The sequence below is a fragment of the Syngnathus scovelli genome, chromosome 16, assembly GCF_024217435.2.
Source record: "Syngnathus scovelli strain Florida chromosome 16, RoL_Ssco_1.2, whole genome shotgun sequence".
Taxonomy (NCBI): domain Eukaryota; kingdom Metazoa; phylum Chordata; class Actinopteri; order Syngnathiformes; family Syngnathidae; genus Syngnathus; species Syngnathus scovelli.
Window position 1 is genome coordinate 907,530 of NC_090862.1, and position 22,068 is coordinate 929,597.

The following is a 22,068-nucleotide window of genomic DNA, read 5'->3' on the forward strand; positions in this document are numbered from 1 at the left end:
TCTCTCCAAACCAGATGTGGGAGAAGGTAAAAGACACCGGAAGGGAGCTTCGTGCGTGTAAGGCAAGACACATCTGTGGCCCGTGGGTCAAACAGTTCTGCAGGTGTGTGGCGCTTTGATTCCCTTCCAGCCACGTGTGTGTGCGTGTGTGTGTGTGTGTGTGTGTGTGTGTGTGTGTGTGTACGTGTGTGAGACGTGCATTTGATCAGATCACAGACGGCTTTCTGCATAATTAGAGAGGGCAGTCCACTATCAGCATTCAGAGGATCGCTGCATTATGCATGCAATGACCCCCACCCACCCACCCACACACACATACGAGGACAAATTAAGATGGCAGCTTTTGTTCGCAGCTGATTGTCTGTGCGCTTTGGTGCAGCTGCTGTCACATGCATTTATGGGCAAAGTTCCACACACACTCACTTCCTAATAATCGCCACCTTGTCTGCAGGTTCAAATGACTTGCAGCCATTCACCTATCACATTCAAAACAAATATCTTGAAGACGGACGGTTTGGGGCTTATTTTCTTTAAATACATGTTATGAAGACACCCAGGAACTGTTTGAAATTATCAACACATTGCGTATATCTCTCTTAAATTAAACTTGGCATTTAATTGGCGCTGTTTGGCCATTGGCGTTCACCAGTGAACAATTAAAGACGCTCCAATCTTCCACTCATTATTGAATAATATACTACACGAGGATTTCACCCGATTCCTAAAAAAAACAAAGTCTTGGGTTTGTGTCAGCTAAAAACAAAACTATTAATGTCTGTAGCACACTCTTCGCTGAGTCTTTTCTAGCTTCATTAACGCAATGTCAGAAAAACAAAACAATAATATGGATGGCAGCACTCAAGTCCCAACAGAAAACACTTTGATAACAAATAAAGAACGGTATTTGAGAGCACCAGAGCGACCGACCGACCGGACTCCACATGCATCCCAATGCTTACTATGATGAGTAAGATGAAGTAGATGAAGTTGTAGAAGGAGTGGGCATCCATGACGTAATACATGATCTCCACCCAGCCTTCCAGAGTGATCACCTATGAGGAAGCATCAGAAGGATCAAAGTGGGAAACGAAAAAGTAGACGCAACGTAAATAGAGTCGGTTACAACACAAAAATACCTGGAAAATGACAATCCAGGCATAGACGATGTTGTCAAAGTTGATGGCGCCCTTGTGGGGGTTGCTGCTTCCCGTGTGGCAGCGGGTGTAATACTGGTGCCAGTTAATGCACAGGCCCACGGCATCACCGGCGCCGCTGCCGTTCCCCATGGGCTCGGGGTTGAGACCCAAAGCTTGTCTGTGAAGCGCGTCTTCCTTGTCCAGGCAGCACGTCTGGCCGCCTTGTCGCCTGGCGGGAACGTCCGAGCATGACATGATGCCGTTGTCAGATGCCAGCGAGCAGATGAAGGGCCGCTCGTCATCCTCCTCGGGTCGGTAGTACGGAGGTGGCGGGGTCATTCCTGAAGAGCTGACATGGCAAAGCGAGGGAAGCAATTGATTTGAATTGTAAATAATCATTTCATTTTTATATCTCACAAAATAAAATACCATTTTCTGTCAAATGTGTGAGAGACAGAAAGAGGGAAAAACAGCCTGGCCCAGCGGTGAACTTGCAAAGCTGATGAAGCAAATCAAAAGCATGCTGACAAGTGCGGAATACAGGTGAGGCATCACGTGTCGGGTCACTACATGACAAAAGGGGTGAGTGGCCTGAAGAGAAAGCAGCCTCAGGTCAGCTCGGCAGAATACCTCGAGTACCGGATGACCCGGATGTGACTAACAAGTGTCTTCATTGGCCTTGCAGTGCCACTGAATCATGCAGCAGCATAATAAACAGAAGAAAAAAATCAGAACAGTCAGCTTGGCTTCTGAAGCTTTGCTGAAACTATGTCGGAAAATCTACTTAAAAAAAAAAAAAAAAAAAAGCAGGATCTGAATGGATCTGTTAACAATTATGCAGATTCATGATGGCGTGACCTTATGTCTGGCCATGTTTGAGCGTCACGTGCTTGTGCACCTCCAAAAAGGATGATTGTTGATTGAATATAACGATGGCTTTGTCAGAAAGAGCAAAACTATTCAAATGCTGGTGTGCTTCCTTCCACTGCACCAGAGGACCTCATTTGACCGCCGTTGTAACAGCCAGATAATCCGCCATCACCCTTTCAGATCAAATGTGTGATTCTAATAAGAAGCTTTGGAATGTCAAATGGGAACTGATGTGATTTTCTTACACATACTTTAAATCAGCTTTCTTAAGAGATATTCTGCTACCAGAAAGACTAGCCGTAAAAATAATGCTAAGCTAATAAATCAAATGACAGGCGCAAAATTGTAGATGGCTTTGTTTAAGCAGCAGACAAGGGACGTGTCATCACGTAAACTAAGTCATGCGGAAAGTGAATATGATACTACGTAAGTGTGTGTGCCCGAGCATGAAATCAGCGGAAAAACAGATTAGCCGTCCCCTCATCCATTGACAACCTTCTTTAAGCAGCCAGGCAGTGAGTGTCTTTAGCTGCTCCTTGCATCCCAACTCCAAAACTATCATCTCCACTATTTCCCATTTAGTGCCACTTTAAATGGGCACATACTAAAATAGCTCTCTTTTTTTTTCCTGCCCTTTATCACCCTCACTTCAAGGAAGGAGGTCATTTCCAGGAGCCATCATACGGCCATCACCGACACCTCAAGCTCCCTCCACCTTTTCCTGATGTCGTTTCAGAGCGCAAAAGATGCACTCAAAATTGACGGTCAAAAAAAAATAGGGGGACTGAGGTTTGATTCGTTTCTTCCTCTCCCTCTCTCTCTCTCCCTTTTTTTGGTGTGCTTGAAGAGAGGCTCGCTGAGAGGCAAACAGCGTGCGTGCACACCAGCAATTCTACGCGCTATGAATAGGTGCCCACGGGTGTGCACGCCTACATGAGCGCCAATGCGTTTACTGCACCGGCAGCCGGGGGATGCGCCAATTTCAAGCGTGCCCGTTGCATCACAACTATAGCCCGAGCGTTTGTTAACAACAGCCCGTGGCCTCACAGTCCTTACCAAACCATGACAATTCTCGTCAAAGCTGTTTTGCAGCACCGACGCAACGTGCGGCATCGCCATCGCGTTAATGAGACTGGGACTGGAGAACAAAAGGAAAACAGAGAGAAGAAAGAGAAGAGAAGAGAAGAGAAGCCACCGTCAAAGTACGAGAGCATGAATGAAGTCTGTTGCTACCCCCCACCCGCCCGCCCCCGCTGGTGAGCCTGCATTGCGCAGCGTGGCCCTGACAAAAGTCTGGCATCACACTGACAACACACCTGCTGATGAAGAGCGAGCTGCAGAGAGGGATCAAGGAGTAGCAGCTGTCAAATTTCGGAAAATGACAAGGAACATTCGTCCAAAGTTGATACGAGGACATACAGTACGGACACCCGTGAGACTTTGGCTTGGAAATGGAATTAAATCATTCCAAGTGATCATTATTTTTGTCAGAATAGAGAGAATCATATCAAAAAAAGAATAGTATCTCAGACCGGAAGGCGTTAACGCCAAGGGACAGAAGGTGTCAGACAGCAAAGTGATTGCTGTACTTGACTGCGACACTCCATGGTTGCCTCTCAGGGATGCAACATTAGCTCTTTACTTAGCATAATAGCGTTCAAGTGCTAACTCACTAGCACCTTTCTAATTAAGCACTCAAGCACACACACTGTCTCTCTCTCTTGCTCGCTCGCACGCTCTCTCCCCTGCAGGTTTCAATTCCATGCAAAATTACACTTCTCCTACGCTAATAACGCGTCTCATAAAATTGAAAAGCCCGCACTGGTCAGCAAATGCGTGCGAGAAAGAAAAATAAAAACTAACTACCGGACAACTAAGACAACAAAAATAATCCAAAAACTAAACCTCCAAAGCCTCTTGAGTCAAATGAAGCGCAACCAAAAATGCACTAGATCAAGCTAGCTCATTAAGTTACTGAAGAGGTTTCACTTCAGTAAATTTCAGCACTTAGCTTTAAGAGGACCAAGCAGACGGGCGGGCGGGTACAAATCCGCTTTCCCATCTGATTATTACAAGTGTCATTACCGCTCGCTGTATCAGCATTACCGCAGAAGAAACAAAGCGGCTTGGACAATGTGCTTTTGTTTTTCTTGTTGTGCTGGTGGTGGTGCCAGCACAGCATGGGGAAAAAAGAAGCCAGAATGAATTTCATGTAATCAAACCTTCAGACGCACAAGGTGAATGTCACTGTGACACAGTCAGGTGGCAGGCGTGGTGGGAATATGGAGGCATGGCGCGGCAAACTAATCCTATTCCTGGAAGGCCGGCACAAGGAGAAAGCAGCGACGCTTTACAAAACATAGATTAGCTCACAGGGTGAAGTTCTCCTCCAGGTAACAGCGGTTCCGAAGAAGCCCCGCCCACAGCTGCACGCCGATGATTCCGAAGATGAAGAACACAAAGAAGCAGAGGAGGAGAACGTTGCCCAGCATGGGGAGAGTGTCCAGCAGCAGGTTCACCAGGATACGCATACCTGGAAGAAACGGAAGAAACACATTTCAAAGGTCATTCGAGGTCAAAATAAATGTCACCTTTAAATACGTGAGCAGTGATTGAAAGCCAAAGACGCGGCAATCACTTCTGTTGTCTTTGATGAATGTGTGTTTGTGTTTTTCAGGGCCGTGCTGTGATTAGTGAGTAACAGCTCGACGGTAGGCTAATGTGTCAGCGACGCCAGCGCGCATTGATTCGGAAGAAGCCGTGAGTGACAGGTGAGAAGCTGAGAAATGAGACAATGCCGACGGAATGACTCACAAGTTGACACGATTTACAGACGGCGCCTGCGGTTCACTCACAAAGTAGAGAGCGCCGCCTTTTTAAGGCTAAAATTTGATCAGACATGTTGGAAATAACATACGGCGTGACAGTAATGTTTCAAACTGTCACACACGCTCTTCCCTAAGCAAAGTGTTGCTTGTGTATCAGTCTGCATGTGCAAGTGTGTGCGTGCGTGTGTGTGTGTGTGTCGGCAGCTAGCGGCAAGTCTAAATGTGTTTGTTCCCAAGGGGCCTTGTCATTAGACCAAAGTTCCATTAGTCCTAATTGGGTGAGGAGAGGGGGAGATTGAGAGACGGTGAACGAGAATGACGCATGGCCCGAAGGAACGCCGCCAATTGAAACAAGAAAAAGAACGAAAGAAAGAAAGGGGGGGGGGAATGTAAAGCTAAACATTTTTGTAGAAACACATTAACGCCAGTGCATAGATACAATGCACTTTCTTTCTAGGTGTCCTTTCTCCCCTCAGTGCCGCCAAGGTTGCAGGCGGGCCGGCGGTACTGTACCTACTTCCCATCCATTGAACTTGTGAGTTCACTGCGAGGGACTATTATCGGACAATTTGTCAGGGGGAGTTACAAATTGAGGTGCACAGCGAGCCAGGAAAACGAGGAACAAATAGTGCCAAGCCATCCCGCTTCCTCACCTCTAATGGGGTCACGGATAGAGGACGGAATCGGGTCACGGCAAAGTAATTACGCGCGGGGTCACTCGGAACAAACAGCAATATTCCACGTATTGCTACATCAGTTAGCTCGCGAACTAGCTGGTAGCTTGTATTGCATTTGATTGACAGTTGAGCCCGCTGTGGTTTGAGAGCAGAGAGAACGGCTTGATTTTTAAAGCCTCATTTTAATGAAAAGTATCATTTTGATAGTAGATCATTAAATTGATAATTGCAACATGGCGCATCATAAAATCTGCCCGTTTCAAAGTTTTAGATTAAAGTAGAGGACTTAGTCCATCAAAGCATTTGATTTGGTGAGGCTGTGACTCGCGGTCTACGATTTGTGATTTTTGATAAATGCGTTTTCATCACAATACAGACATAATTAAATTAGCGCCATACACACAAAAAAAAAAAAAAAAAAAAATGGCCTCACTTGGCACTCTGTTGATGGCTTTCAGGGGACGAAGAACTCGCACCGTCCTAATGGCTGACAAGTTGATGTTCTGCAGGTCCAGAGAGTATTCCACCATGCTGTAGAAAGAGAATCAAGCACACTTTTAATCTTCTTGTTGTCAAAGTATGTCAAACAGACAAAAGCGCCGCTCCAGGTGGACCAAAGATCCCCCGCTTGGGTTTCAGCATCACTGGTCATCCTTTTGATCTAATCTCACCTGTCCAGGCAGTGTTGGATATGAGAAGCAGTCCACAGGCAATTACATGAAAGAGAGGTGAAGAGGAGGGAGAGAGGGGAGAGGGGGGAAAAAAAAAAAAAAAAAAAAGGATGACTTCATATTCCAAATGTTGCCTGCAGGATGCTGCGGCTCACTTAGAGGCTGGCATCTGTTAGCAAGTTTTCCCAGCATGGCGAAGCTGTTTGAAACACGGCTGTAGATTTCAGGAATGCTTTTTTTAGCTTCATTTCAACCAGTGAATGACTACTCTACTTGAATCCACATCAGCATCAGCATCAGCATCAGCATCAGCATCATCCCTCTGCCACTCCACAGCATCAGCATCATCAGCATCATCAGCAGCAGCATCTCGCCGACACTCAAGCTAATATCATCGACAATACACAGCAACCCGCTTGTGAGATTTTCACTTCAGCATTGACTCATCAAGTTGACAGCAGCTGACGCGGCTGCAAGCAGGGTTGAAGTGTTGTAGCCCACGGCCGACAGGCAGCAGCTCAAGCTACTAATTGTAACCTCCAGCCAGCCAAGGGACCACATAACATTTGGGCTGGTGCTGCTCCGCTGGGCGCAACCCATTTACTTCAAACTTTCCGGGAATATTTTGGAAGAGATCTTTTGAGAAGGGATACTTGAGATTTGGGTCTGGGGAGTCAAGTTTAGTTTACCTTGAGCAATGCAGACAATGTTGGACTAATTTAACTGCTTATCTTTCTTATGTATTAATTGCACCTTCAGGTAAAAGTTTTCCATTGACCTAAATATTTTATATAGAGATATAGTCGACTAAAAAATGTAACCGAAACTGGACGATTTTGTTTTGTGCAACCACCTGATGAAATGCAATTGAGCAAATTCAACCAAAATCTTTTTTTAGCTCTTTGATTCTGCCATGCAGTAAAACTTCATTATTAGCATTTCAAGTACTCCCTGTGAGAGTGTGTCGACAGTCACGTCCCAGCGTCGCGCTAAAATGTTCCGCCGCATGTGACACTGCAGCTCGACGGAAATGTCAGCCACTAAACAAGAGCTAACGTGTGTTTTGGGGCCAACCTTTTCCTACCCACCTCAAATACATTCATATCTGTGCTCAACTAACTGAATGTAGATTCCAATAAGGACAAAACAACAAACTGGCCGTCTTGCTAGTGACACAAATATAATAAAATATGATCCCGCTGCAACTGGCTTCCAATTGGCTCAATTAAATTTTGCAGCTCTGCCAGAGTGTCACAATCTACCGTCCTCATGTGTGTGTCGAAGGTGTGTACGTGTGTCACGCTGTATCAGGCCACAGCGTTTGAAAAAGTAATTAGTGGCGAGCCAAAAAGCCTCCGGCGTCGATGTTCGTGCCTTTTATTTAATAGCGTGTGTATGGTCATAACAGTATGAAAAAAAAAAAAGCCTCGGGAGAAAGCTACAGTGGAGAAGACCCAGGCAGGAGATGCGGCTTTGACAGCCGAGAAGAAGCCCTTAAGACGCAAAATGTCAAAGCTGCGGGGATTTAATTGTCAAATTAGCAATGTGCTTGCTTCAACGTTTCCATCCAAGTTGATCCGTGAACAAAGCACTTCTCCTGCATCATTTGCGTTAAACATACTTGCTACCTGAGAAAATAAAATGCTAACCTCAATGTATTCCCCAAGATTTGGAGTTCTTAAGTAAGTCTCATTTCTCAGGTTATTGAACTGGGCTAGTGCGGGAGCTCGGGATATAAAACACATTTTATGTGTATAGTGTATTAGACGAAAGAAAAGAAAAAGATTACGGCCAGAGCGTGAGGCGGTAACCTCGAGGAAAAAGAACTAATAGCAGACGGCCGACTGAGATTTGGCCCGGCCCCACAGGTAGGTAACTGCCCTCAGTAATTAGGCCGGATGCTAATCGAAAGGATGTGCAGTTGTACAACAGCGCAAACTCTCCCCAAAGAAACGAAAGCCAGGTAGAACCTGACGGACTAATTGAGCAACTCAATCATTTTGCTGAGTAATTTGCTGTAACTACAGACAAGAACACTTTGGGGCAATTTGGAATCCACACAAAATAAACTGTTGCAATTCAAATGAAGACTAATGTTCCTTCAAGTTGCCTCACTCTACCTTGTCTAGTGTTTAACCGCGATTAATCAGTCATGCTAACGTATGCTAACTTATGCTACTCTGACACATTTTCGTACACACTTTGAAGCATTTTTGGTGCCACACTGGAAAGGGCATAATTTTACATTGTTATTTCCAAATGACAGGCAGAGCTAGTCTTACTTTAAAAAACAACAACAATATGTTGAATATATTTGGGAATCCAGGGGAACCGTGCACGGTTTAGCTTACCCGGCCATGACAATGAAGAAGTCCAGCCTGTTCCAAGTATCTCCCAAATAACAGTGACGTCCAAAGATTCCAAGAGCCACCATCTTCACCACCATCTCCAGTGCAAAAAAGATATAGATGAAGGCATCGAAGGCCTGGGAGCAATGAAAACAGAATCAAATTTTAGATAAAAGAAGTGAATATGGCGCGAGAAGGTGAAGACCTTTCAGTTGTTCTACAAAAGATGCGCAGGTTGCCTGTGTTCTGCAGACTAAGTCATTTACCCAGAAAGCCTTGCAAGACATTTTCTAGGTCAAAGGGAAAATGTGTTTTGACTCACTTTTGACCCTTTTTCAATTCAAAGGTCTCAAAACAATCCATGAGCAATTTTCCACCTTGAAAAGGCAATTTTAAGGCCATTTCACGCCTTACAGGGTATTATTTTTTATTTTTATTTCCGCCCGACTGTCTTTTAAACACCGCTGATCGTTAACTGCTCAATATAACAACCCACAAATGACAATATGTGATTTGAAAATATAAAAAAAAAAAAAAAAAAGCAGTAAGGAATATAGCGTGCCATTCAATTTCCACTTGTTATTATACTGTGCACCACCCTAAGCCTTCTATTGTTATTTTTGGAGGGGGATGAAAAAAAATGGGAGGCTTTGGGCTGTATGACTGTTTTGCAGCCTTACTAATACTGTAAGTCATTCAAGGGAATCTCTATTTGAGAAGTGGAAGCAGTCGTAGCCAGCAGGCTGCGGGATATGCCAACTATTTGGCTTTTTGAAGATGACAGTTTTTGCTTTTTATTCAATTCCCAGGCTGTGTGGCATCCAAACACAAACCCAGTCTTTGATAAATATCTTATTAGGTTTTTTTTTTTCATGTGTGGCAGTATATCCCTGCAAGGATTGTTTTCTGACTTGACCAAAAAAAACAATCGTGTTCTCACTCACCGACGAGAAATTTGCAATTGTAACATGACCGGTCAGGGCATAAAAGTTTCATCCTGACGTTTGGTTAAAAAAAGAAATGAATTGCTGAGATTACAAGGGTGCTATTCTGTAAGTGACCCAATGCCAGCAGTAAAGTTTGCTTGAGTAAGCACATCTCTGGTGACATTAGCACTCCGATGGTGCCACTTTGAACCTTCTTTCTCAATAGCTGGCTGCTTCCATCATCATTTAAGCCGCAAAAAGAGGCAAAATACGGGACAGACTGACCACCGATGCTTCCAAAATTGAGTTTGTGGGCTCAACAAATGGGGCGGGCCAATACACATGCTGCAATGGGAAAAGCATTTCCCACAAATAGTTTACGTTTATTACCTTTGGAAGGTTTCAGGCAGAAGATAAATGACAAAGAAAAAGCATCAATGCTAGCCCACAGCGGGACGCACAACACAGATGAGAGAAAAGTGGACGCATCCGCTAGTTAGATGCTTCATGTGGAGAAAATTTTTGCTCTCTCAGTACTCACAAACAATTTCAAGTAGGGTCTGTAATGGATGAGGAATTGGAGTTTGTTTAATTTGTTTTACCGTTTGCTCTTCTGTCCAAAAATGTCTTCATCAATTGTATAAAATTCAACTGATTTCAGTTGTCATCCAATTGAGACTATTTGGAGTTTCAGTTGCTGTCTGGTCTGGCGGCGGCGGCGGCGGCGGCAGCAGCACGACCGCCAGATGGTCACCAAAGTACGAAACAAGCCTGGAGGCTGACTGACTTTATACTGGCCGGCGGTCAAGTTCTCAACAAGGTGTCCTTCCTCCTCTACAAACAGACACCTGTAAAAGTTTGTCATCACAGAAGCCACCAGGATGTCAAGTACCTTTTCTCTGTATGCAAATGAAACACATCACACCTATAAATCCAACCAAATTGGACCCTACAGGACTCCTCCTGTGTATAATAGACTTTCTACTTTTGTGTCCAGCACTATAACAGGATACAATCAAATGACGGCAGTCAGACATCAGCAGAGCTTCCAGATTAGATTCTCGACGAGAGGACGAGTCTCATAAGCTGTTTAAATGATGTTTTGATAAATAATGCAAGCCGCCAGCCTCACGTGTAATTCAACATTGGCTGCGTTGCGCCGGCGAAAGAGGGGGAATGAATTCATCGTAGCTATTTGTCACCGGCGCTCGCTTCTTTTTCAGTCAGCCTATCAGGTTTAATCATCAACATGATTTGTAAAGAGAGCGAGGGTGTTACGTGTCAAGGGCCCTTTCATGATGTGAAACGCGAGCTGCTGTGGAAGCTACCTCATATGCTTCTATTTGGGAATGGAAGGAGACGATGTGCTAAGTAGGTCACTCACATTTTGATGGTGAAACACCAAGATATATTGCATGGTGCCGTACGCAAATGAGTTACAGTCGAGATGAATCGGCGGAGGGATTTCACACTCGCATGCAAATAGGAGCAGAAAAAAGGGCAAAAAAAACAATCATCAGGCATTAAATCCGCTTTCCAATGAAGTGACAACATACACTCATGTAAACATGACAGAGAAAGCATGAGAAGAACGTCGACTGCTTAAGAGGAACATTTAAAAACCTTTAAAAACTGAAAAATACGTTCCCCTCAAGTAGTCATTTAATAAAAAAAAAACTGATTTGAAGCCTGAATGGAAAAATGATTATAAAGTACCCCTCTGAGCGTATAACAAGCATTATTTGTAACTCCTATGTTGGTTAAGGACAATCAATACTTTGCCAAAGTCGCGAGTTTGTTTCCTAGAAGTAGCTTGCGAGGGCAACACTTATTCGGAACCACACAAGCATTGTCAGCAAAATCTTCTGCCGTTGTTATTAGCCACAAAAAGAGGCACCCCAACTTCTTGGGGAAACAAAAGGCTTGTTAGAGAAACAAAGGCCAGAAAAAGGCAAAGGCACTATTGTGCAGGAAGTTGGAAGACACACAGGCTTAAAGCAGGAAGATGGATCACCAAAGCAGCAAAGTATAATTCAACGTGAAGACGTTCACAGTCAAATGCAATCATGTTTGTACTTGAAAGGGTGCCTAGTTTGCAGAAAGAAAAAAACAACAACAGTCATTTTGACTGAGGTCCTCACTGAAATTTGAATGGCTAGCGCTTGGCCGCCTTACCTGGAGGATTTGACAGCGGTCTGAGGTGCAGTCGATGTTCTCGCAAGGTTGGTACATTCCCAGCGTCACACAGTTGAGCAAGATGACCATGATGCTGATCCTCTCGAACCATGTATCAACAAAAGAGGAGTTAAGGATGGGACAACTTTTAGACATCTTCAACTACATGGGCCCTTATAGCCAGCAACAGACGACAAAACACCCATTTGAGGTCCTTCGTCATGTTGACCCTCGCCCTCCCCCCACCAGATTGAGACCCCGGGCGGCTGACTCACATGACAACCAACTGATTCCAGCACACGCGTGAATGTCTGCTCATGTCAGGCTCTTCTCATGTTGGCAAGAAACTAAACCAGAGTGACACCAGCAAGAAATGAAAGGAAGAGACGAGAAATCTCTTGTCTTCAATTATTTACTGAGATGGCTCACCTGTTAGCGTAACATATTGTCTCCATCACCTCTTCTTTATATAGACCTTATAGAGCTCCCCATCCCGTCACCGACAATTTGTACGCCTGCTGTTCGCTGTCAATACAGATTTTTATCAAAGACTCCTTTTTTGCTTCTATTTTTCTTCAACGTTGCCGCTTTCCAAGCAGCAAACACTCCATGTCTCCCCTTTTAACAAAATATTCCCACTTGGTGTTGTCATTTCTTTTTTGTGGCCCGTTGTGCATTCAGGTAACCAAAGAGCTTCAATTTGATGTCGGCGAGCCGGAGGGAGGGAGGGAGGGAGGGAGGGAGGGAGGGAGAAGCTATTCTAATCATCACAATAATAAAATGGGGGGCAATGGTGCATGAACCAATTTAGTAGCTGGGTGTGTTTCATTTCTTTTTCCACTGAAAAGTGCTTCGGCAGGTTGCGATAAAAGAAGCAGTTGGAAGGAGAAGCTCAACAAGGTTCGCTCTCACAAAATTTAAAGAGAAAAAAGAATGCAATTTTAAATGTGTATGTTCTATTTCAGATGTATGAGCAGTAGTTTTGTTTTCAATCATGGCGACCAATATCACAAATATAAATTTGAAATATACAAAAAAAAAAGCAATCGAACAGCAGGCCATGATCGTCATTAGAATCAATATTTTCCCATAAGATGTAATCAATTGGAATTAAATACACATCATACTCACCAGAGATGCTGAATTATTAATAATGTCTATAGGCGTATTTTGCTAGTTTTGCTCTATCCAATCAACAAGCGGATGGAAAAGAGATGACATCATCATTATGGGTTTGAACCCATGCATTGAAATCTTGCAACGTTAGCTCGAGTATTTGTGCTGCAACGACATCACAAACTACTAACAAAAAAAAACACTTAATTTAATTCACCTCAAAATGTCAACAAAACATGACATGCGGAGGGAGCGGAAGAGACAGCTGTAGGCAAGCCCAATGAATTCTGCTGGCAAATTCAAATCCACTTGGGTGCATTTTCTATATCTCAGACCGGGCGGGCTTTACTGCGCATTGAAATATTTTCCAGTGACAGTGTTCAAATGGAGTTGGCAGCTCGAGCGGCAAGGCGGTTTTGGGAGGTGGCAGCCGTCACCCCGCGGCTGCGTGCGTGGATCAGGCTACACCCGACCGACCGATGTGCAGATCTTGAAAGCTTTGAAACAACACTGCAGTGTGGAGAAATTCATAAGTTGGCTAATCATTCAATGAGAAACGACCGAGTTTACGTTGGGGCTACTGTCAATGGATTCCAATTCCCGGAAAATAGGGGAAGTGCTGCTGTATTGGAAAACGTGTCAAAGGCGGCCTATTGACTGTTTCCACATCAAAGCACAAATAATACACACTTGGAAGACTAAATTCACAAAGGCAAGTGCGCGCGCGCGCACGCACACAAAGTGCGCTTCAAGACAATACAACCTCTGCGGGTTTCCTTCAGACATTGAGACAACACAAACTGTGTGAGGCAATTACGGCTGTCCACATGATTTTCGTAATACGCACAATTCTCTGCAGGCACTTGGAAATTATACACAATTGCCAATATGTTAGGAGCCATGTCTGCATTTACAAATTACATTTTTTTCCAGCCGTATCTAAGCATTTGGAATGTGGCAACGTGTGTGTGTGTGTGTTTGTGTGTGTCTCTCTGTCTCTCTCTCTCTCCTCATATCAGCTCAGCACAGCAGGTGCCTTGCTCCAGTACATTGCCGCAGCAAGTGAAGCTGAATGCACTGCAGACACTATTGGAAAGAAAATCCAATACATATTGTGTGTGTGTGTGTGTGTGTGTGTGTGCGTGTGTTTGTGTGTGTGTGAATAAAGAGTATAACATGAGTCAGTAAAATAGCACGGGTGCTGCAAAGTAAAAGAATGTGGTAGAGCAGCAAAGGTTAGCATGGGTGAAAATAAACATTGAAGCAATTGGTTGTATAATATTGAAAAAGAAAAGTTTGCATGGACAAGTAGGTAAAGATGGGAACAGGAAGGCAAACACATTCAGAGTGGAGAGTACACAAGCCATTAGCTCGGATTGGACACGGGGTCAGAGAATTGCACATAGAGGAAGGAGAGTGAGAAGATGAAAACTCAACGACGGGGCCATGCCGACGACTTCTTGCTCCATGCTCACCGGCCCTACCAAAAAAAAAACTCCCTGCAGCATGTCGCTATCCATAAGGCGCATGGCGTCATGCTTAAATCAGCAATTTTGCATGTCAGGAAAAAAATCAATTTTAAGATCATGCGCAGCATAACAGCACGGACAATCTGTTGGAACGAACACATAAATTAGCGCCTGCTGTTTGGGATCTTGCCCGATCAGCCCCGACGTGTCAACGCGCACAAAGTCACGTCAGTGGCACGCGTTAAATTCTCAGCACGCAAAAGCACGCCGATGACTTTATAAGCATCGCAAATAACCAGCCCTGAGTCAACTTCAATGCCTTAACGCTCCTCATTCATCACTTAGCCGCACGGCTTTGCACGTGTAGAGCCGATACATCATGCCAGAGCAAGCCAATCCACCTTTACAGTCTTAGAGGACATGCGTGTGTGTAGAGGTGACCACGCATACTGAAGAACCAAAAAAGTAGAAGATATATCAAATGATACAAGAACCGTTATCAGTGTGTATTTCAGGGCTGTCAACCCAAATAAATGCATGAACGATAAACAGATAAATCGGCAGTTTGGAAATCAGAGACTAGCAAAAACAGTTTTTTTTTTTTACAAGATGAATGTGATAAAAATTGCTAGTAACATGTGAAGACAATTTGCAATTTTTGCATCGACACATGAAGTCGGTACACAATTTGTGTCCGCGGGCCAAATATAATGACACTGCAGGCCGAACTTGGCCCAGGAGCCTGAGGTTGACACTCGTGGCGTAAAGTGACTTTCCTTCATTGCCATTCATTCCAAAGTGGAGGAATTGATTCCAGTTCTTACGAGAACAAACGAGCTCAATCAAGGCCACGTTGCACGTTAAAAAAGGCTTCGAAGCTGGTTTTGACTGGAGGAGAGCGGTAAGCCCACATTAGCACAATACAGCACCACAGTCACGTGGCCAACATTTCAAGTCTGTGAAGCGGCGCTGGCTGCTACCAAGGGATGCATTTTCACCTTTGCTTTAGAAGCACCACACAGGCGTTCGTTCGTTCGTTCGGGAGCTGTGACAGGTCCCAGAATGCTTTTGCTTTCCTAAAAGCCTTTGGAAACGACAAACACGGCATCTGAGAGTAGCGCTAAATGTCAAGGAGTGACTTTGTGTTAGAGCAAGACAAAACTTGCTAATGACATCATTGTTGTCCAGGTTATAGTCGCTCTCAAAATATGGCTTCAATCACATTACAAAAGTCAATGATGTCATCATTTCTGGGAAAGCGCAAAAGCCGCATCGATTAAAAACGCCAGCATTGTCAACTGCGAGGAAATATTTCAAATGACTTAGGTAAAAACAAAACGACAAGGGCAGTTTCTCTTCCACTACTGGAGGCCAAAGCACAAGTATTGCTTTTGATATAAATATGTGTGTTCTATTGACCTTTGTAACGGCAATCCTCCATTATGTTTCCCTCTGTCGGCTCACTCCAGAAAATCTTGATGGCCGCCAGCTCAGAAACAAAACACTCTGGTTACAGTGATGCTTAAAAAAAAAAAAAGAAAAAGGAAATGCTGAAGCATTAAGTGCTTTTTAGCTTGACCTGGGGATTGTTATTCATTTGCAATTTGACTTTGCGCACAGCCTTTTGGCCAAACTGTCCAAAGTGTGAGCAAAATAACTTTTAGCCCTTCACGATTCGTCCTTGTCAGACTACGACAACATTAATCCGTGAGCGCTGCAAGTGACTCAATAATGCACTTCGACCTCTTTTTCTATGGCTACCTTCAGGTTAAGCTCAGACTAAATTAGAACGTTGAGATGAAGCGCAAACAGGACTGAATGGATCGACTTTTGAATTTAGGCAGATAGTTCAAGCTTGAATAACTTTTTGTTATCCTCGCCAATGCCAACTTTTGGCAAGTCCATTATGAGCATGTCAACACACCAGGAGCCAATGTTTCTGTCTTTATTAATCACCAGCTGACAGCAACCCAATCCGATAACACACACACTTGGATTTTTTTTTACAGACACACACACACACACACACACACACACACACACAGAGACACACACACACACACACACACATTCGGGAGAGCCAGTAATTTGTCCCCACGTCCCCTCTGCTCGTCGTTCCTCATGCTCGGTTGAGTCGGCGAGGACGCAGACGAAGCAGAATGACAAGCCAAGTCAAGACCTTAACGAAAGGCTGCTGGCGTGACCCCGCAAAAAAACTGCGGCGCGCCGCACCGCTTGACGCGTTTTATTTTTAGAGCCGCTTCCTTCTGTCTTCCCGCTCGGCAACATTTTCCTGAAGAGTCGCAGACGCGGTACAAATTTCCTCTTGCTCCAACATAAGCGCCCGACGAGCAATTTGCATAAGTCTCACTCTGCCTTCCAACTCTTCTTCATTACGATGATTATAAAAAGAAGACGGGCCATTGCCAGTGGCCGGCCAGTCGGCCAGCAAAATGGGGGAAAATAGAGGAAAAGGTCACGCACCGGTGGTTGCCAAACATGATCTCAGAGATGACATTATGCAATAAGATTGCAAATGGCACTTTGCGACCGTGAGCCGGCGGAACAATGAAGTGACGCCGGATGCCAGATGTTTTCGCTCGCTCCCCGTTTTCTATACAGTGCAGATCTTGCCAAGTTCACACTTGTCTTCAAAGGACAAATCAAAAAATAGTGTCATGATCATCAAGTGTCCGACTCCTCCGCGCATAACATAACATAACACGATGAGTAGTAATGAAATATCAATTATCCACACCATTAATTTTAACAAGCAGATGATAACATTCGTGACATCACCTTTGTGATCTGGTTATGTAAGCATCACGGGTGAACGAAAAGGTGAGAGAGACAATTAAGCAACTGGATCATTGCTGGAAAATAACAGCTCCACTCTCACATTCTGACAAAAGGGCTCAAAACATCACCCCATCTGTTTTGGTGTTTAACAAGCAAAGGCTTTTTAATCAATCTTTTTCTCTCGGCCTCTCAAGCTCCTCTGGCTGCTTTTGGACTTAATCCTCCCTTGTGGCAATGTCAAGAGTTTGTGAGGACACAGCCCAGTCAGAGCATGACAATGCCATTTAAGGCCATTTCTTATACGAAGACTTGATGGTTAGCTTCAAAATAATCAAAAGTCATCTCATATCTTAAACTAGTAAATGACACTAGAAGACCTTGGAAAAGTACAGTTAGCGTGCGGTGCAAAAAATTCTCTTTAGGCGTATATTAGGGCTCCCTGGTGGCCACTTTTCACACTATATGAAAAGAGAATAAAGACGGCAATAGGCTAGATGAGCTCAGTGGTTAAGTGAAGCATTACCAAGGTCAGTTGTTGCAGCTCAAATGGTTTCGCTGATATTAACAGGGCCTGACAGAGACTGTTCTCTGTGGGATCGCAGCTCTGCATGTTGGCAAGCTCAGGTAGAGCAAGCTCAATATGCACAAGCACGCACACACACACGCACACCATCACATGCCCTCACCACACAGGAGGAGACAAAAGGACAAAAAAAGAATGCACCGATTCAAATGTGGAAGAATTACACAAGGAACATAAATTTGATGTGCTCAAACAATAAATATTTTTTTTTTAAGCACGACAGTAACTGACTAGAATGGTCAAGGCATCTCAGCTCTGTGCAAAAGAAAAAAAAAAAAAAAGCATCTCCAGGACTTATTGATGAATATAACAAAGGATGTAGCACCCTCAATTCCAATACAAATAAAGGTCAGACGAAAGAAAGCAAGTCGTATGTCAAACTGACCCCATAGTAGTACAACACACACTGGGCAATCAAATAACAAATGATTAGTCTAGATAGTTGTTTTTTTTTTTTGTAACTCACAGATCAGTGTTCATTGCCTTAGTACTCGCTATCATTTCCTGAACTGGGAATAGAGCCAAGAGAAGACGCAGTCGCGCACAAACACTCTCACGCTCACTCTCCTTTTAAATCCCCTGCCAGGAAACTAACTTGCGCAAAATTGCCGTGTCAACTTTCGTTTGCTAGAGAAACAGTGTAGCTTTTTACTTAAGGACAGCAGGTGCTTTGGTGATCTCCGATAAATAACCTTTTTATCATGCGATTAGGTTGAGATCATCGGGAATGTCTCCCGGATTAAAGACAAGATCACGTGTATGTCGGTGGTCACCGCATCGACTGCTTAAAGAAGCTTTGTGACTTGTTTAAGGCTGAAATAAACAAAATAAACACACTGACTGAAATAGATAGATAGATAGATAGATAGATAGATAGAGATAGATAGATAGAGATAGATAGAGATAGATAGAGATAGATAGAGATAGATAGAGATAGATAGATAGAGATAGATAGAGATAGATAGATAGATAGATAGATAGATAGATAGATAGATAGATAGATAGATAGATAGATAGATAGATAGATAGATAGATAGATAGATAGATAGATAGATAGATAGATAGATAGATAGATAGATAGATAGATAGATAGATAGATAGAAAAAAATGATTTAGCTTTTTCATGTATCGGAGGTAAAAATGACAATCATGACAATAATCAATCATCATCAATCATGAGTTCTGAATAATATGCGCAATGCAGCATATGGTTTGACACTTGTACGTTTTTTTGCAGACTCCTCTGCTTGTGTGCAGAGAGTGTAAAATGATGACATGGTCATGCTCCCACACATTCAGAGTCACCAGACAAGAAAAGTGTGACAGCGTAGCGATGCCATCAGCCTCCCTCACGCAGACTGGGCCTGGAAAGAAGCAAAGCCAGACTCCATTTCCTAATCGCTATCCCATTTGCAGTCATTAAGCCATTTGATCAAATGTCTGACTGGCAGGCACGCTACTATTTCCTTGTCTCCTTCCACCTAAGCTGGTTTCACTCCTAGCGAGCTTTGATTGCTTGACATAGCGACCCTCTACTGTACACACACACACACACACACTTTGAGAAGAAACTCACCAGGTCAGCGACTTGTAAGTTTAAAGCTGATGCTTAATGACTTAAGCTGCAAGGCTCATTTAAGCTGCACATATCAACAGTTAAGTTTCAACATTACGCAACATGCTCGAGCTTTTTTCACTGGTCAGAAAAGTTGAAGCTTATGCCCTGACACGTATGCCTTGCACATTTGGAGATGATTAACACAAAGAAAGGATTTGGGGTGACCGTGAGTCATATGTGTGTCACGCATATGTGACAGCTGGGATTACGTTTGTGTATTTTATATATACATGAGTGTGTGTGTGTTTGACAGTGACAAAGCAGGTTTGCGGTGGTGGCTAACTCTTTCCTCACCTTAGACCATAAGCCCTTTTTCTTTCTTTGACACCTAACTCCACTCTCTATCGTCTCTGCCAGCAACTCGAGGAGGTAACAGAGCGAAAGGAAGAAGAGCAAAAGGGTCACTGGACAAAAGGCAGGAAGAATTGTAGCAGAAGGTGTTGGAAGTGTACATCACAAATTCATATGTTCTTAAGGGCAAGATATATTTTTTTTTAAATACCACCAAGCCGAGAAAAGTACAAGTCGGTAGGAATTGATTCTGCTATTCTGCACGGGCGGAGCTAGAGGGGGGACCGCGGGGCACTGCCACCTCTTTGAAATTTGCTGAGTATTTTCTGATTTTTCTGACTTAACTGTCTGTAGGATATTAATCATAAATCGATCCCTCGCATGTCAGAGGTCTGGGAAGGGGTCAGCACTTATTACCAAATCTATATCTGTTGAAGTTTGGTTTGCTCCAGGTTCTTAGCGTCCCTCTTGTTACTCCAACTTTTTGTTTTGGTTCTTTCATCCTAATCTCAGTCTTAAATCTAGGCTTTGTGACACCTCGCTCTTTTCCGAAGAGGTCTAAAGTGGCAGTCACCAGCGTAATTAGACACTTGAAGCTCTCCTCCTCTGTCAGGAGAAGAAAAGACAACACACGTGAACTTGTGACACGCTAACACGCACACACACACACCAGACGTCTTTTGCGCTGACAGGGACTGGGCAAGAGTTCACTCGTCTCCCTCACAAGTTGCCTTTTGAGGGTGAGTGCTAACTAGCAATCTCCAACTCCTGCTCCCCGTACCTGCACACTAATGGCCATCATCCCTTTCAGTTAATTTGTGATTGGAAAATATCAATGTCAAATCAAGGTCCCACAGCCACATGGTTTGCAGCCCATCATACAGTACGTCAGCGACGTTCCGGAACATGCTGCGAGGGCACCATCACACATGACAGCTGTGCGAGAGTGAATCACAAAGTTCTTTATGCAAACTGGAAGCAGGAGAAGCCGTGATGCAGAAAGGCTGCCGCAGGATTCCCGAGCATTGCCCCCTCCGTGGGTAAAGCATCGGTGAAGCATTTGAGATTGGGATAATTGTTCCACAGACGCTCATAGCGTGACACGCTCCTATAGCGAGCGGCAAGGACCCCGACAAAAAAAGAAAGAAAAAAAAAATCTCTTCTCCAAAGCCATGAAAGCGTGTGCGATGTGCTCCTTTCCTTGATATTGTAATGAGTCTTCTTGGTCTGCTAATGCACTCATAAGTATTCATTACAGAAGGGTGGACCTCAAAGCGGGTGCTGCAAGTGGCCAAATGGATCTCGCGGAAACATTCTGATGATCAATCAAAAAGCAGAATATTCATAAACATCCCCCAATGACTCACGCAGCTCACGCATTTCCTACAAAGCTGAACAGTGAAACGGTATTGAAGCTACTGTATAGTCACAATTTCAATTCGAGTTAAAATCATGTTTTTATTATTAGTATTATTTTTTTCTATAGTTCATTTTGAATTTTTTCCTCCTTTTTCATCAAAATTATAAACACTATAAATATTTCATATGATGTATATTTGCTCAGTTGCATCAACCTTAGGGGCATGTTTGTTTTGATGAATTATAAATATATAATTGTTTATAATCTTGAAGCATTTGCCTGTTTTTATTTCAATAGCTAAGTAGGCGGGGCTAGCAGTGACCTTTTTACGACTTTGCTTTACGAATTCCGCCGAGCAACAAACCCCATGCAAACATTACGGGGCCTGAGCAATTGCCATCATCACTGGAGCGATATGAACTCACCAATATTATTTTTATTCTACTCCATTGCACGTTTTCATGTACTTCATAAGATACTTTACGACCCCAACTGACTATCTTTCTTATCCCAGCGGGACTTATGATACTTTTGGATTTCAGTCAAGTGAGGAAAGCATTGCACGGTCACTGACTACAAGTGTAAAATAGCTCTCAATAAAATGCAAACTTTGCCGCCGCTGCTGCTGCCGCTGCCGCCGCTGCAGCTCCTGTACTGGATCTCATTAGAATGTAGATAATGTTGCGACTGATGGGAGTTGCTGTTTGTTTGCAGTCATAATCATCGCGGCCCGGCTTGTTTAAGCGTGCAACTATTGTTTGCTTGTCAGTTTTTCCACAGCATTAGCTGGAAGCAAAACATTGCACAATGCGCACGCAACACCAATATTATTCTACAAAGTGAAGGCAGACTGAGCTGTCACATTGGAATGAGTCCTTAGCACTTTATTTGCCTCGCAGTGTTAAATAGCGAGAGAAGGCTTTAACAAGAACTTCTAGCAGCTTTGGGAAAATAATTCTTTGAGAATCCGGCTTCTCTTCTGATGGAGAAAAAGCAAATATATATATATATTTTTTTTTTGCTTGAGTCTTAACTCATTTTTATTTTCCATCTTGCCATGAATGCATTTTAGCAGGAGAATACGTTATTCATGAAAATGTCATGGTCACTTACAAACAACCAAAAAAAAACCAAGGCACTGTGCACAATGACTCACTGTGAAAACATTTGTGAAGAACAGATAATATAAACTACTCTGCAC

The 22,068-nt window shown here is 43.6% G+C and overlaps 1 protein-coding gene across 2 annotated transcripts in view; it reads right to left on the reverse strand.

Moving 5' to 3' along the window:
* cacna1ia (calcium voltage-gated channel subunit alpha1 Ia) overlaps positions 1-22,068 on the reverse strand; it is a 66,932-nt gene that overhangs the window by 25,097 nt on the left and 19,767 nt on the right. For both annotated transcript variants that reach the window (XM_049744023.2, XM_068653376.1), the window contains exons 3-8: positions 11,632-11,741; positions 8,534-8,667; positions 5,945-6,042; positions 4,380-4,539; positions 1,137-1,485; positions 960-1,052 (exon numbers count right to left, since the gene is read on the reverse strand). In XM_049744023.2, the coding sequence (XP_049599980.2) occupies positions 960-1,052; positions 1,137-1,485; positions 4,380-4,539; positions 5,945-6,042; positions 8,534-8,667; positions 11,632-11,741 (944 nt within the window). The remainder of the gene's footprint in view (positions 1-959; positions 1,053-1,136; positions 1,486-4,379; positions 4,540-5,944; positions 6,043-8,533; positions 8,668-11,631; positions 11,742-22,068) is intronic.